This window comes from Cydia fagiglandana, chromosome 19 (genome assembly GCF_963556715.1).
Source record: "Cydia fagiglandana chromosome 19, ilCydFagi1.1, whole genome shotgun sequence".
NCBI lineage: Eukaryota > Metazoa > Arthropoda > Insecta > Lepidoptera > Tortricidae > Cydia > Cydia fagiglandana.
Window position 1 is genome coordinate 13,923,258 of NC_085950.1, and position 17,148 is coordinate 13,940,405.

General features: G+C 36.0%; 1 protein-coding gene across 1 annotated transcript in view; it reads right to left on the reverse strand.

Moving 5' to 3' along the window:
• LOC134674231 (microtubule-actin cross-linking factor 1) overlaps positions 1-16,316 on the reverse strand; it is a 312,488-nt gene extending 296,172 nt beyond the window's left edge. The window contains exon 1 of the mRNA XM_063532291.1: positions 15,851-16,316. Within this exon, the coding sequence (XP_063388361.1) occupies positions 15,851-15,953 (103 nt within the window). The 5' untranslated portion in view covers positions 15,954-16,316. The remainder of the gene's footprint in view (positions 1-15,850) is intronic.
• Positions 16,317-17,148: the final 832 nt, after the last annotated feature.

Here is a 17,148-nt window from a genome sequence, read left to right on the forward strand (position 1 = left end):
TATTAGTACATTTGACCTATTGGTCAGACTTTGCAGTTAATTTTACCTAATATTTCGACTTATTTTCAACCATTAAGTCCCTGACTTCATGGTCCCCGTATAAGAAATAATTACGTCGCATATACACCTAAAAGACCTTATTAGTATATTTGACCTATTGGTCAGGGTACGAAGTTAATTTTACCTAGTAATTCGACTTATTTTCAACCATTAAGTCCGTGACTTCATAGTCCCCGTATAAGTAATAATTACGTTGCAAATACACCTAAAATACCTTATTAGACGATTTGACCTATTGGTCAGGGTTTAAGGTTAATTTTACCTAATATTTCGCCTTATTTTCAACCCCTAAGTCCCTGACTTCATGGTGTATTTATGAAGTGAAATTTACGTTTTATTATCCCTATATTTTGACTTGGAAGTAAAAGTGTACAATACGTAAAATAATTGGTGACTTAGGACGTAATTTTCACTTAAATTGGTAAAATCTTCTTCGAGCCTAGGAAAAAATACTTAAAATGTTTGCTGGGTGGCGGTCTTTGGATAATATAGGTAAGTAGAAATAAATTGCACAATATGTTCAGCAGCATATTACTGGGTCATTCCTACTGCAATCCTGATATGATCACTTTAACGAGTCAATTTAACTTGTAGCAATTTTAATAAGCAATGAGATTATACGAGATTCAAGATTAAGCAACCTAAATCTGCAGGGCTACCGCCAATACCGAAAATCGTCAATTGCGGGGATTTTTCTCTGTCACTCTAATTACGCCTTCATTGGAGTAAAAGAGAAAGATCCCCGCAATTTGCGAATTTCGGTTTTCGCGGTAGCCGCTCTGTTTTGATTGGGTGTTAAGTTACAAATAAAATTTAACTTTATTATTGCATACATATAAAACGCTAAAACCGTTTATGTAAATGTCAATAACATAAGAATTTAGAACCTAGACTAAGTGTCGTTTAATAAGGGGTAAATGTCAGGGTCTTCTGTCCACAACTTATCGGTATAACTATTTATCATGTCATGATAAAACTATTTTCAATTATTTAAAATGAACGAGTTGGTGTCGTTCTAACGCCAAGTAAACCGGTTTTTTTAATAGTAATATTGGCTAATTAATACTATGAAATGCCGATGATACACGCCTTAAATTAAAATGCAGTAAGAGGGAACCTAGGTTGAGTCATACATATTAGGATACGGTTTTTGTACCAAAAGGTACGTGGTATAATTACTCATTCCTCGAAGCTATTGACATAAATGCATCATGAATAAAAGGATCCGTTACCCACAAATGTTTCAACAAACTGTTAATTATCTATAAGAATTTAACAGTAGCCCAGACGAAGGAATGAGTTTAAAAATAGAAATAGTATATTTAAAATCGGGACCGTCGAAAGGAGCACTCTGCCTCGGCGCCAAGATACCATGACTCATTATTATGATTTACTATCGTCCATTCATGAAATAAATTGTCTCTGGCCATCAAGAAGGCCCGCCATATTTTTCTAGTTCCGCTACCAACTGTCACGTTCGAATTTTGAATTCCAAGCGCGATTTGATTAGCGCATGCGCGTAATCCACCAATATTATGTTCGTATCAGGCGGGTGAACGCCCGCTGGGCTGGCCTGTGAGCGGTCAGGGTCCCGGATTGACATTGCCCGAGCCTATTATAAAATGTCGAGCAACTGGGCTAAGTTCTATAAGTTTTCGTAATTTTGCCACCTTAGCCGATCAGTCTAGTCTAAGTCTAGACCGCTTTAATATAGCAGACAATAAACGAAGATTTGTTTATTACTTATTGTTGAAAAGTAGTTGCTTGACAGTGTGTCTTGGTAATAGATTATTAGGCCCATTATAAACCTCTAGATGCCTGACAGCAGAAATTATACTTAAAAATTAAATTTTAATAAATAGGTCGGTTTAACATAAACAATCCCGCTATTATGTTTCACAAAAGAAACGTTTATTTTTCTTTCATGATGTCACGTTAGATTGGTCATGCCATAATCGCTAGTTCTACTTAGTAGCATGTCACTAATTGCATCGCTCAAGAAGTTACCAGGATATAATTATCCAGATTATCTCTTGACCGTATACAGTTGTAAAGATCGGTAACAATATTAGTCTCAGAGAAAGTAACCATACAGTACATATCATGATACAAACCAATTATTGATAATAAGATGATTGCTAAGTATGCATAAATTGAATATTTCTTGTTCACAATGCTAGCGAAGGTGTAGAAAGTGCTCCAGTTCGCATTGTGGTCACGAATGACTTGACGTCGAGACGGAATATGTTTGGGTTTCTGAGAACTATTCTCTAAAATAGCTTGAAATTAAGGTTATTTGCTAACCGCATGCTATTGAGATAAAAGTGGTACGTGATTTGATTCAAGATTTTTAAGTAAGTAGCATACCAAGTCTTGTGTGTGATTTTGATGGGAATGTTTGAAGCCATCCAGTTAATACTCGTATAATATAAACAAAAAAAAAATTGACACATACATTTTTATCATATTACCTAGATTTCCAGTTCAAAAACTAAAATTGCAACAATGCAAGCCAAGTTCGACGTTCAAGGAATATGCCCCAGTTTGGGCCAACGAGCGTCCGTCACTCCGTCGCCAGTCTCCCTGGCGCCTGAGTTTATAGGTCACACAGGATTGGGGATTCCCTAACGTCGAGGTTCACAGATGTAGACTGCATGTGATCCAGTTGCTTTTAGTTACACCAACTCAAAGGTTTACATTCCGATAGTTTCCAGCTTCTCAGTGTCCTGTTTATCAAAAGCTTGTAACTTGTAATACAAGCGGAAGTCCCTTTTTGACAGCTTTTGTTAGAAAGTGACTTCCATTTGTATTACAAGTTACAAGCTTTTGATAAACATGGCACAGGTGCCTTCCTTTGGTTACAAGTATCCAAAGACAATCTTATATGTACTTCTTTTACTAGTTTTCAGCTCAATCGGAAACCGGGAAATGGATCAAATTTAACTTGCAAGATTTGATTACAGACAGACAGACAGACAACGGTCAGGTGAAACTAAATAAAAGCTTGTAAATAAAAATAGAATGCAAAACGACGAATATCAAATGAGAAGCAAAAGTCTCTGAGAATATATCTCACTCGCCGTGAACCATGTTAAAAGATTAAAATTAATTGAAAGAGCAATTATCGAGAAGTTAGTTTATTACCTTCCCCCGCTATAAATCTGGTTTGGATTGCAAATAAAGATAGACAGGAAATTCAATTCAATAATTGGCAGTTCCGTGTAAGTGGTAGGTTGTTAATTAAATCGTCGTTAGGTACATTATAATTTATTACTAAACGGTCGCTAAGTTATTGCAATTAACTACAGAAATCATGCTTTATAATCACAAAGCATATATGACGTACATATTAAATAGCCGCATGATGAGTTTCGTTACAAATCAATATTACAATTAAAATTGTATTTCCACAAAAAAGGATTCTAAAAATGTACTAATTAACATTTTCCGCCACGTAATTTTCAAAAATATGAAGTCTTAGACAAATCAAAGTAATAGTCTGTAATCGTAGTTGGTAAATAAAACTGGCTGGTGCATCTGCAGAGAAAGTAACGCATCGCCTTACAGGGCACTGAACCGTACTACACATAACTAGTGCAGCGTATTGTAATTTAATACGCGCATGTAGATCATACTTGTCGGCTCCGAGCTCTTACGAGGCAAAAACACTTCGCTAGTGGCTACTCTTACTTAGCCTTATTAAAACAAATAAAATAAATAATTCTGTCCTTTCAAAAGTTCTTAAACACTTCTAAGGATATCCCTTTAGAGATTATTTCCCACGTTTTGTGTTCAATCTGTTTAGAATCTTAATTCATGAAGTTTTACAGCATTTATTTAAATTGACTAACCAGCGTAGGTTGAATAACAATAGACATTAAGCTTCATTGCCCAATTGAGTCTTATTAAACGGCCTGTGAGCCTGTGACATAGCCTGGAGATGGTCAATTTGTATCATTCTTGTTTTGTTTTAATTTAAGCATTTTCCCTCGACGAAGCCTATAAATAGGTATAAGTTTGCCTGCCTATATGTAATAGGCATTTATCGACATTCTCAAATAGTAGTAAAAACATGTTACTGCTAATTTCAAATTCAAAACACAAAACCCGCCACAATTTTATCTAAATTTTCAAACAGGTTACACCACATACACGCACGGGTGCACTTTGTACTGAATTTATATACAACATTTGCACATAGGTATGTAGTCATTATTCTTGAGTTCATGGTATTTTATCCTGTATAAAGAACACACCTTTAGCCATTTAGGTAGTGATGTCATCCAATTTACATGAAGCGTGCCTATGGCGAAGGTCGTCTGAAATGTATAATGAAGATTTTCACATCACCTGTTTAATTAATATATGAAAACATGGTTACAAACCTGTCATACCTTCGAAATGGTCCACACACAAAAATGAGAGTTGGTTAAAGCTTAAGGTTTGAAATATTGCCAAAGTTTTTATCGATAATTCTAAAACTTCTTTGTAAGAGTTGCGCATGACTCTTGCAATGCCAGACGGCTGTTTTATCGAATTTTATTTATTGGCATGGAATATCTTTATGTCCAGCTTTTCAGTAATTTTGCGATTTCTTGATTTATATCAAATTCAGAAGTAAGGACATTAAAGACACATGTACTCGTAGGTCCATGTATATAGTATTACAAAACTTATACACAATCCTCGTTCCATTGTTGTAACTCGTATAACTATAACATGTGTGACGGGTCATTACAGATCAACCTTAGGGTTCCACTACACAGGACATTTTAATTGAATAAAATACTGTGAGAGTAAGTTCTATAATCTCAGCCGTATTTCTTTTATACAATTTACAACATATGACAAGATAATACCGGCCCTTGGAACCATTAACTCCGGTTATTAAAATTTAGCCACGGTAAAATTGCAACGTGCTGGCTCTATAAATAGTTTTAATATCGTCCATGAAACTCCATTCCAGGGTTATTTTATTCCTTTAGCTAAGTAAATGCTCGCCTTAAGGTCCAGCATAAAAGTGTTTTCATATCATAAAATTCTTCTATATGTGCGAGGACGAGTTTCCTAAAAATAGAAGAAGGAGTAGCCGCCCAGACATCATAACTTGCCAATACAAATGCAATTTTAATTTGTCATAATGAAGATTGAATTTAGAATGGAACCAAAGACCTTTTTATAGGCCTCTGGCCTCTGGGCGGCTAGAGAATAAATTGAAGTTCATGGAAGATTGTAGGTAAAACTATTCAACACAACACTGGGACTCATAAAGTTTTTATGAATCTCAAAGTCTCAAATACATTGGTTCACCCGAGAATAATGCCTCTATAAGTATGGGATGTGAATAAGAGACCTTCGCGCACGCAGGTACGAGCAATATGAGAAAGATGGCGGCATTGACCTTGAACCCGAGACCTGTGCCTTTGTTTATTACTGACTTGTTTTATTCAAGCTACCGTCTAGCCAGCAATACCTCAAAAACGCCATGTCTAACCTACACCTTACAAAACAAACCGCCGCGTCTGTGTGTTTGTATGTTTGCTCGCGATAAATTTAATAACTACTGAACGGTTTTTCATGCGGTTTTCACTTATCAATAGAGTGGTTCTTGAGGAAGGTTTAGGTGTATAATTTTGTCGCTAGTGAAAACTGTTCGTGTTATGACTAACAGCTTTAGTATGGTGCGTGAAATGGACTTTGATTGGATGTATTTACACGTTCACGTAGGACAGTGGTTTTTTATGATATAGGAGGTAAACGAGAAGACGAATCGCCTGATGGTAAGCGATCACCGTCGCCAATAGACACCCGCACCACCAGAGGGGTAATCATTCAATATCTTTTCTATTATTTACACAACAAATATCTAACGAATACATCTGTGAAGTAATTCAAACCGTATTATATTTTAACAATGTAAACGTGTTGACCTTGAACCTGCGTTTCATCTTTTGTTTATTGCTGACTCACTTGTTTCAGTAGGTAACTAAATGATGCGTGTTTAAATTCGCTAATTCGCTCTATTATAGAGTAGGTAGTCGCAGTTAAAATACCTAGTTTTGAAACTTGTCTTGTTTAGTCTTAGGAAGAATGGCAATTTTTAAAGGACAAAGATAAGCTAAAAACGTGCGAGTTTTAAAATAAACCGGTTAGAGGGGTATCTTGCGTCATACATATGCCAGTAGACAATAGATACGGATAGGAGACGGGACTATAAATTATCTAGTACTTATTTATTGACATTACGCTTCAGTGCCTCCACTTTGCGACATCGATTTGTAGTGGTGTAAGTTGTTTCAGGGCAGGATATTGCAGCACCACGGGACGGGACACAACACAAATGTATCGTCTACATCTACACTATTAGGCTGCGTTTCCACCAGAGATCTGCGAGGATGCGTAGCGAGGAATGTGTTTGTTAAGAATCAATAGAATCACTTAATTTACCTATCCTTGCTCAGCGTGAAGTGATTACATTGGTTCTTAACAAACACATCCATCGCTACGCATCCTAGCTCATCTCTGGTGGGAACTCAGCCTAGCAATGCACGTACGAGAACTTTCCAAAGTTGCGAAACTTTCCACATGAGAAATTCTCGGTAACTTCTGAGAATGTTCTCGAGAACGAGAATTTATTTATTTATCGTAGTTTCATTGGCCACAGCATCTTGACAGATGATTGTTGCAGCGACAGTTTATTGAGAAGAGGTCTGTGCGCCGTCGGAGACCGGGGGTGCGGCACACCTTTTCCTATGGCTGTAAAGTCCAATCGCAGCACGACACTTCCTGCCACAAAGATCGCAGGTGATAGCATGCATGAATATTCACGATAGTTTAGGTGTAGTCCTTACCTCTAGAAAATTCCGACTTTTGGTCGTCCGCTTCCGGTCAGAAAAATGTATGACGGCCCGGCCAAACGGTCAGACTTAGGTGGGGGGTGCTCGACCAAATGTCATAGAAGGCCCCGAGACAAAACAAACTGCATAAAAAAAATTCAATATGGCCTACTTTTTTTTTAATTTTTTCGAGTTGGTCCGAGCGCGCTGAGATTTGGCATGGCGGGAGATAGAGGCCTCTAGATTCTAATGAAACTAAAAAAAAAATTGGAAAAATTTGTCGAAAGTCGAAATGTTCTCTGATATAAAGTGAGAATTTAAGCAACTTATTGGTAAATTTATCACATCAACAAAATAGCTAACTCTAATAGACAATAATATATGCATAATAACATTTAGTTTTAAGTTATGCCTATTTAAATTTTATTTCAAGTATATTCTCTTGTTTAAACAATAATTTCCATGTTGCAGGAATGTTCTGAGAACATTCTCGAGAACGTTTCCGCGTTTTGGGAATGTTCTGCAATTTGTACATTGCTAACTCAGCCAGACATAAGCTCCCTCGATGTTCAGTTCAGTATGTTGCTGCTAATACCACGCTCTGTAATGCGTGTTAAGGACGGGGCACCTTCTATTTTAGGCTTTTGTATTTCGTTTAACGAAAGTGCAAAACGATGTTGACATCTTTGTGCCCAATGTACAGATGTGGGACAAAGTTAATTCGCGATCCTGATTCAACCGATGACTAATGGTAACTGACAAAGGTGGAATCTATGTACCGCGTTCAATGACCCCCGTGATAAATTGCAACTTTATCCTTTTCTTCTTGGACCATTTATTTAGGGATTAGAGACACTGACAAAGGGCCAAACGCTCGGGGGATATCATTGATATCAAGATTTAATGGCATTAAATCTGGATTATGTAATCATTCAAGGTTGTTGTTTAGAGTCCTTTGTGAATGATATATCAATAATATGACTGTATACGGCGGCAAAAAAGCTATAGGTAAGCCAAATTAGTTATGATTTTTCCACATCAACGGGAGATCAACACGATACGTCAAACGTCGCTTGTCGAATAGGGGTCCTGTTTGAGGTGTACTTTCGTTTCGGCCAAATACATTTCGCCAAATTTCACTTCCCAACAAACTTATCGCAATAGTTTCATTTCCCAAAGGAACCTTTAGCAAAGTTACACTTCGCATATAATTTATTTGGTCAAATTATCATTTGGCATGATTTTACTTTGTCAAATGTTATTAGGACAAAAACTTATTTAGCAAACGTTTTTTATTGTCTAATATTATATTCCAAAAAGATGTTTGGTCAAAATTGTCACTTCGCAAATTTGACAAATAGGCATCTCTATTTAAAGTACTTATTGTTATGTTTGGGTGGGTTGGGTTAGGTTTGAACTGCGATCCTCACAAAACGGAACCGCTATCAGAAAAGTGGGTTAGGTTAGGTTAGAACTGTCACCCTCACAGAATCGAAATGCTATTAGAAAAGTGGGTTAGGTTAGGTTAGAACTGCGGTCCTTACAGAAACGAAATTCTATGTACTAAAAAAAGGTCATCGACGTGGATTAATTAATTTAATAGAACAAATTTAGTCCGTCCAAGTAGGTCGAATTTAAACTGTTATGAGACATACATACTAACATTGATTAATTTTACGATTTAGACTCACTTGTTGAAATTGTCCAAGTAGGTATTTATTGATACGAAAAGAAATCATTAAAACGAGTCATAGGTACTACGCACATTTTTCACTTCGTTTTACTTGGCGTGATGAAACCTTAGTTTAGCCGGCAATTAAAACCTCGCCTTTGTTACACTGATTGAGCTGATATGGCGAGATTTATTGCAGGTAAGCGGGCGCCGTCTATATACCACCATGTATATCCCACAAATCCCGTTGCTCGTCTTCAAAATAAATCGAAGCAAAGTTTTCGAAAGTTTTTTAATTCTTAGAATATGTGTTTTTGTTTGGGTATATTTTAACGTTAACTGATCATTCATTCAAACAGCCCCGTATATATCGTTTTATGAATTTCCTTTAATTTTTCTAATAAAAGTTAATATTCCGCTATATTTATAATTGGTTTCAAACTTTGCTACTAGAACGTGTTCCAAAATTCCCACCCTATTGTCACTTAGCTTTGACCAAACGTTGTAAGTCAACTTCTCAACACATTCCCATGTTTCAATTCATCATGTAGATGTGAAATGTACCATGAGTAAGTTGATCTGACGAGTTGACAGCGTAATTTAATAACATGGTCAAAACGAGTTACCGTTCGAAATGACAATAGCATGGTTCCAACTTCCAAGTTCCCAGAAAGAGTTGGTACGGTGAGCTAAGGCGATTTGTTCTTTAAAATTGCCGACAAAACAACTTCAAGTTGCAGTCAAAAGTTACCGTTTAACCAGGTATGGCTTCAAGCCAGAAAATGTCGCATTGAAGAGCTTAAGGCGTCTTGATCTGTATTCCGCAGCAAGAGGTCATCAAACCTGAATTAGCCGACTTCCTCTAGGGTCGTAAAATGAAGTCCACAAATTGAGTGTTGTTTTACGATGACAGCTGTAGCCAGCGTTGATTAGTGGCGAGGCACGCTGTGAAGTTGCGTTTACGACAGGAATTGCGACTTCCTGGTCCCAAGTTGGAATAACAGTTTTGAAATCGTGATGCCCTTTGTATATGTAAGGAGTGTTAGGACGTTAACTAGCCGTAGTTCATTATTTCATAAACAATGCATCGCATACGTACTTTATATTATGAATGACTTTATCCATGTGATAAAATAAGTGTCACTTTTTAACACCACGGGATAGAAAGTGACGGACACCGTTTTATCTTATCACGCTGTCACGTAGACAAGAACGACCATAATATCCGTGGTGTTTTATTTTGCAGCGTTATCGTCGTAGTTAAATATTTACTGTGTAACTACGAGGGGCAAACTGAAAGTGTTTAGAATAGAAAAAGCTGAAGTAATTAGGACGTTACTCTTTATTGTAATGCGTGCTTTATCTCTTTCTGACCACGCGTACAAATTTTCATTAGGATAGGATTACCCTGAAGCGCACACAGCTCATTCTTCCAATGCCTTTTTTGTATGGCGATTTTAGGTCCTCGGAGGTTTTGTATGAAATTCATGAAGTACCCATCGGGATTCAAGCTTTTTTGACACAAAATAATTTAAGCAAGATTTTTTTAACATTGTCATATGAATACTGAGGGATATCAAAAACTACTGATATACAATTTTTTGCCAGTATTTTTTATTAACCGCACAACTGTGCGATGTAAACTTTTGACGTCACTCTTGAATGACATGCTTCTCTATGATCATCCGTTGAATACCTACAAAAGCGATTAAATGAGTAATTTAAAAAATAAACCGACGTACAAGAACTAGGCTTCATTATGAAACTATAACTGAAGCCTACTGTAACTCTGTTGTTGGCTGAGCCCACAATGAAAATCGTTATAAATAGTAATACGAAAAAATTCTTAGGTCGAAATTGGAATAACGCTTGACGTACAATTTCCAAATTGCCATCAATCCTGAAACACAGATAACGACCAAATTGCATATACCTCAAAAAAAGTATAAAGAGTTATATTTTCATAAATAATATGCCTCTTTTTGTTATATGATCTCTAAGTAGCCTTTTCTAAGAACTTTCAGAGTTGCCTACGTATAACTTTCCTAGTTGCTTTCTGATTACATCAGGGCGTGTGTAAGGAAGTGCAAGATTAATAAAAATAACATGCAATCAAAATAATCAATGAAACAAAAATTTAAGCAGTGATCGCCTAGGCTTCGTATTATGTATATTAAGTGAATCATCTACAGGATACTTACTATTTTCCTAAGGACTGTACAAGAGTATCGTGTGAAAGGCGCAAGCCAAATATCTCCTATGGGTTTAAAATAATTACCGTGTAATTAGAGCCCTGAGCCGGCGGAGCGTGGTGATTTCGGTGCCTTATCCGACGCCGTAAAACGTAACAATGCCTAGGAAAGTGGCTTGGATAATAATTATTGTAATGGTTGTTTTTGTACTACTACGATACTGTTTAAGTTAAGGGAAAGGAAGGTATTATAAATTATAAACAGAGAAATCTGCAAAACGCGGCACTTTTACTATAGACGCGCATTGCCGTACTGACGATTTATGTTCTAACTTTAATCAATACCTATGTGAAACCCCCTACATCTCCGCATAATGTGAATAAACAGATAAATTTCTTGAAATTAAAGGGCTTTCCGTAGTCTACATATATTATAAATTTTAGAAATAGAACCGCTTTAAAGAATTTATTTACGAATTCATGTAGGCACAAGCAGTTGCAAAAGTGCATGGCTTATGATTCTTATGAATGAATGCCGTTCATCATCTAGGTGTACATGTACATACATATATTTATTAACAGAGATTTTATAAAAGCTGAAGAGATCAACTTGCATTACGAACTTTCGTCACCTTAATACCTATTCTCTTGAAGGATCGATCACACGAGGAGTTTTTCTGATAAATTAATTCCATCGACAAAGTTAAAGTTTAGGTATGTTTATAAAAATTGTACAAGAGGTACCTAATTTGCAAACAGGTTTACGTCTGCTTCGTTAATTACAGTGTTTATCGTGATGTGTACACACATTAGTTATAATGAAACTAGTTTTAACTAAGTATTTTTAATTGGGATTATAAAATGTAGATTATGCGAATTTATTGATATAGTTCTGAATTTACATATTTAAATAAAATTGGGATTGGCCGTTAAGATATGTTTGAAATGTGTGGAAAAGTAGGTATCTACCCACGCATTATTAACCAGTTCAGATATTTTTAGCGATAAAAGATGGGCTCTTTTTCTGTGCGGCTAAATAGGTAGTTATTTGATATGTCTTAGTAATAAACGGGAGACGACATCCATTTCGAATAGAATTAGTAGCTAATGCTTAATGTCATTAACCTTTACATCGTATTTCTTCGCTAATTACTAGTAGAGAGTTGGATTAGCTTATAATTGCATATGTATTTAGTAGGATAGGATTTGTTGCCTGCACGTCCAATACGCAGTTCGTCCAAATCGCATTTTGTCCATTCGTCTACGCAGTTCGTCCGTAGTACCTGTTTATGTAGATGTAAATAACGCATTATCTACTAAATGTATTTATGAGGTAATGTTCTTGCCTAGTTTACGTATACGTATTTAGAGGAAATTATATAATAAAGTCGTAAATGATTACAAGATTTTTCGCTATTGATTAATATAAATTCTCGCTTCTTCTTCTTCTTAGTCGTTATACTCTTTGCTGAGTGTCAAATTCTCCCTTTTAATATTATAAATGCGCAAATATGCAACTCTGTCTGGCTGTCGGTTACCTCTTCACGCTTAAATCGCTAAACCAATTTATATGAATAGAGATAGTCCGAGGCGCGAGGAAGGACAAAGGATAGTTTTCTTATGAACCATCATCATCTTTTCACGTAGACGAAGCTAGAAACAAAATAAACAAAAATATATACGGTCGAATCGATAATCTCCTCTTTTAAGTTGGAAAAAAGATTGGAGTTGAGAGTGCTTAAGCGAAACCAATAAGGAAAGTCCTGAAAGCCTACACCTAGATTACACAGGCTAGTTTCTAGTCTATACTCCGTTTTTTTTAGCATTAGAAATAAGGTAAACAATCTTGATGTGTCTTTTTATTGAAAAACACGTTTAAAAAATAAGTCACGGCAAATATGTAACAATTATGAATCTAATACGATCATTTACATTCTTCTGCTTTCATAAGTAATAGTTACTGATTTTTAAAAAGCGTATTTCAATTAAAAGACATGTCAAGATCGCTTACCTTCTTGCAAGTTCTTTCTAATGCTAAAAAAAACGAACTATAGCTAGGCTACTTAAATTCCTAATCACGCTATAGTTCAACCTTCATTGAGTTTCCATTCTAATGCGACCGGAGCGGTGAAAGCCATGGAAATGACAAAAAGATCACGATACCGAGGGTCAATGAACTGTTGATTAGGAAAGAAAAGGTGTTGTGATGCTTTTTGTGACGTCACGCCTTACTGTTTCAATGCTTTTGTGATTACGCTTCTGTAGGTACGTTAATTACTTCGTCACAAAGACCGTAAAATAAAATGTGACTGTTTAATAATAAATTAAAAAACCGGGCAAGTGCGAGTCGGACTCGCGCACGAAGGGTTCCGTACCATAACGCAAAAAAAAAACAAAAAAAAAGCAAAAAAAAAAACGGTCACCCATCCAAGTACTGACCACTCCCGACGTTGCTTAACTTTGGTCAAAAATCACGTTTGTATACAACAAACGGGAGCCCCATTTAAATCTTTATTTTATTCTGTTTTTTTTTAGTATTTGTTGTTATAGCGGCAACAGAAATACATCATTTGTGAAAATTTCAACTGTCTAGCTATCACGGTTCGTGAGATACAGCGTGGTGACAGACGGACGGACGGACAGCGAAGTCTTAGTAATAGGGTCCCGTTTTACCCTTTGGGTACGGAACCCTAAAAACACGACTGCAGGTTGAAAGCGAACTAAAAAGTCCGCCATAATGTTTTTATTATGACGTCACATAGCCTATGTTACTCGGGACGGGATGATGTAAGGATTCTAATGATATACATATCACACATCTAAATGAGTTCAGTCATTCAAAAGTTAATATTTATGGTGGAACAAAGAATCTTAATTAAGAAGAAGAAGAAGAAATACATTTATTTTACATCTTGGAAATAACACACAAAACAAATTACACAAACTATTAAGATGCTAAAGAGGATCCCCACTCAGCATAATGCCGTGGCAAGCCATGACGCTGATTTTCAGCGTTTCAGCGTGACGCTGGTTTTATTTACATACAAACATGAACCCTGAAAACAATACACTCCTTTTTTTCGGGCAGTCGTGTAAAAAGTCTAGTATTCGTAACATACGTGACTTGACTAGGTAAGTAGGTAGGTATCTACACCTACGTAGGTAGCTTATTTTAGGTTACACGCGGGTAAAACACATATAGGTATGTTCAGAAGAACAAGTTTTAATTTGTATAAGTGTGTCATTGAGATTCTACATTTTCGAGTAAACTATACTTCGTTTTTTTTAGCATTAGAAATTAGGTAAACAATCTTGATGTGTCTTTTAATTAAAAAACACATTTTAAAAATAAGTTACGGCAAATACGTAACAATTATGAATCTAATACGATCATTTATATTCTCCTGCTTTCATAAGTAATAGTTTTTGATTTTTAAAAAGCGTTTTTCAATTAAAAGACATGCCAAAATCGCTTACCTTCTTTCAAGTTCTTTCTAATGCTAAAAAAAACGAACTATAGGTATCTACATGAAAATTATTATTATAAGTATGTAGGTAAAAAAGTTGCAATGTAATTGTTTGCATTGCACTGCACAATGTATAATGAAGAAAACAATGTTTGAGTCACTTGGGGTGGTAGGTATTCCACCTGTCCAATTTCTTTGTCCAATGTCATTGCGTCTCACTTTCTCATTAAAGCAAAAATTGAAATGCAATACACATTGCACAAAGAAATTGGATAGGTGGAATACCACCTTCATGGGTATTATAGAAAAACAGACTTGTTATACTTATGGTGCATAGGTAAAGGCTATTTGAGTGTATTCAATTCCTAGTCCTAGAATTTTTAGACACTAAAATTGTATGTACTTATCTACATTTGGTCATGTAGGTAAGTATGGGAGAAAATGGATTAAATCATTCTACGTAATAATAACATTAAATACGTTTTAGCATCATTGTTAATACAAGATGGACTCTATAGATTTATGAAACATCCCAATACGAGATCGATATTTAGGTAGTAGGTAAAACACTGAGACCCTATAGGTGAAATAGGTACCTAGCAGTGGCGGCGCGTCAAATATATCCATAGGCAAGCCGGGGCTGATTTGGCTTATATATTTCCTTTACAACTCTGCTCAAACGTCCAAAAACAGGCAAGCCGGTGGGAATCGGCTTTTATGGACGCGCCGCCACTGGTACCTAGATAGATGATCAAGGTCAAGTACATAGGTAGCAGGTACCTATATTTCAGAATATGTATTAACAAACCAAATACCTACCTTATTCACATAAACATTTGATAGGCAGTATAGTACAGGCATGTACTATGTACTGTAGACTATGTACCTAGGTAGATAAGCTTCATTCATAGGTGTAGATATTTAGGTAAATAAAATACCTACGTGATTATAACATTTTCAAATCACAGAAACTATTAAAAATTATGCCGCTAGTTAAGTTTTGTAATGAACGTTTATAATTAACTAGGTACCTAACTGCAAATGCGTCGAAATAGGAAGTCGACAATTGAATTTATCTTTCGGAAACTCCGAGGAAATTGACCGGCCTTGAAAACGTCCATGCAAAATACAACATCCTATTGGCTAATGGGTACCGACTTACCCACCGGTCCATAGGGGACTAGGGCAATCAACTTTACAGGTACCTACATTACATTTTTACTACAACAGGATGTAAACAAACTGCAAATACCTACGTAGATACCTACTTAATTAACCGGTCTGCTCAACCTTGAGTTTTAATTCGAAAACAGTAAAACGAAGTTATTCAAGTTGCATGTATCGTTCTAGACCAATTTACGAGACTGGACGAAAGTGAAAACCTACGCGAGGCCAGAATTGCACGAAAAAAACAAACACGGTACAAAAATAACACGCTGCATTGTTTTAATTTAATAACTTTTTTATCAAGTTTACACTGCTGGCATTAATCTTGAATGGTGACGTTATCAAAAGCGTGATAACGTGTCCTGATTAATGTAGACAATTATGGGGAAATGACACCCATATGCTATAGATAGACGATGGGGCGTGTTGTTTTTGTATAACGAGCTTTTTAACTAACCTGCTATCCTGAGCACAGCTCTATCCGCCGGGTCCAGCTGGAGAATGGACAAAGGCTTGTCCTTCGCCCATTCTTTCAGACTGAAGTCGTTCTCAAATTCCATGTTTTTGTCATCCAAAACACGAAGTCTCGCGCGCACCTTCGCACATACTTGAATCAATCTTACACCACAACACTTAACGAATACAACACATTTTGCATCGGTTTATTAACGTTACACACTGTTATAAAGTAAACAAAACAATATGTTCATTGTAAAAATGAAAATCGATAAACGCAAGCGAGAATACGGCAGCAAGTGCGGATCTTGATAGACACTACCGTGACCTCTACAAACACATTAAAACGATACTTACTACAAGTAATTAAAGTTAATGAATATGATTAACTAAAAGGAACCTCAATTTGCGAGGACGGAGTAAGACAAATGCTTTTAGGTTATTCTAAATGCCGAGCGTTATACACCGAACCGGCGGGCAGACATGATGCGACTGTTTAGTTCGAAGTTCAATCACATCACGCCGCGTCGCTGCTGTCGCTCAGCTGTTTCAGCGCAGCCGCGTTATTGAGTATAACCCGACTAAATTCAAAAGTCGTCATTATCACAGGTTTTCTTCCAAGTTACGAAGCATATTGCAATTACCCGATTATAATGTTTTAACGCGTTTTTGAGACTAGTAACGACATCTATTCGCGAATGGCAAACATTGAAACAGGTGCCAAAGAACTGATAAGGTGATAAGATAAAAATCTTATTGAGAAAATGCGGGGTCAATGAACGCATATTTAAAGCAATGATCCTCTTCTTCATAGAAATTAGAAAGTAATGAGAATTTATTAAATTAATAATGAAATGATTCAGTAAAATTTTCTTTCATTGCGTTTTACTTGTGTTTTCTTATCAATTAAATAAATTCCGTGGTAGGGTGTAATTCTAATTTGTGGTTCCCATTCGCTGAAAAACACGTTCTTTGTATGTGTATAAAGGAGTACAAATAGGTATCTGTTCAAAGAAAAGTTAAAGTGAAATAAAATATAGATACATAGCAAAATACAGAGGCTGGTTACTACTTCATTTTATTTGGAATGTCTTTTAGTCTATTAAACATTTGGATTTGATAATTGATTTAGAACTACATTTTTTAAACACACGTAATATACCGCCTATGCAGGAAAATCCTGGAATTTGAACACCATGATAGCACAATGAAACACCATACTTTTGTGTAAATTAAAAAATAATAAAAATATAAAAGATATTATATTAAAATTAAGTGCAAGATAAGGCAAGATACGCA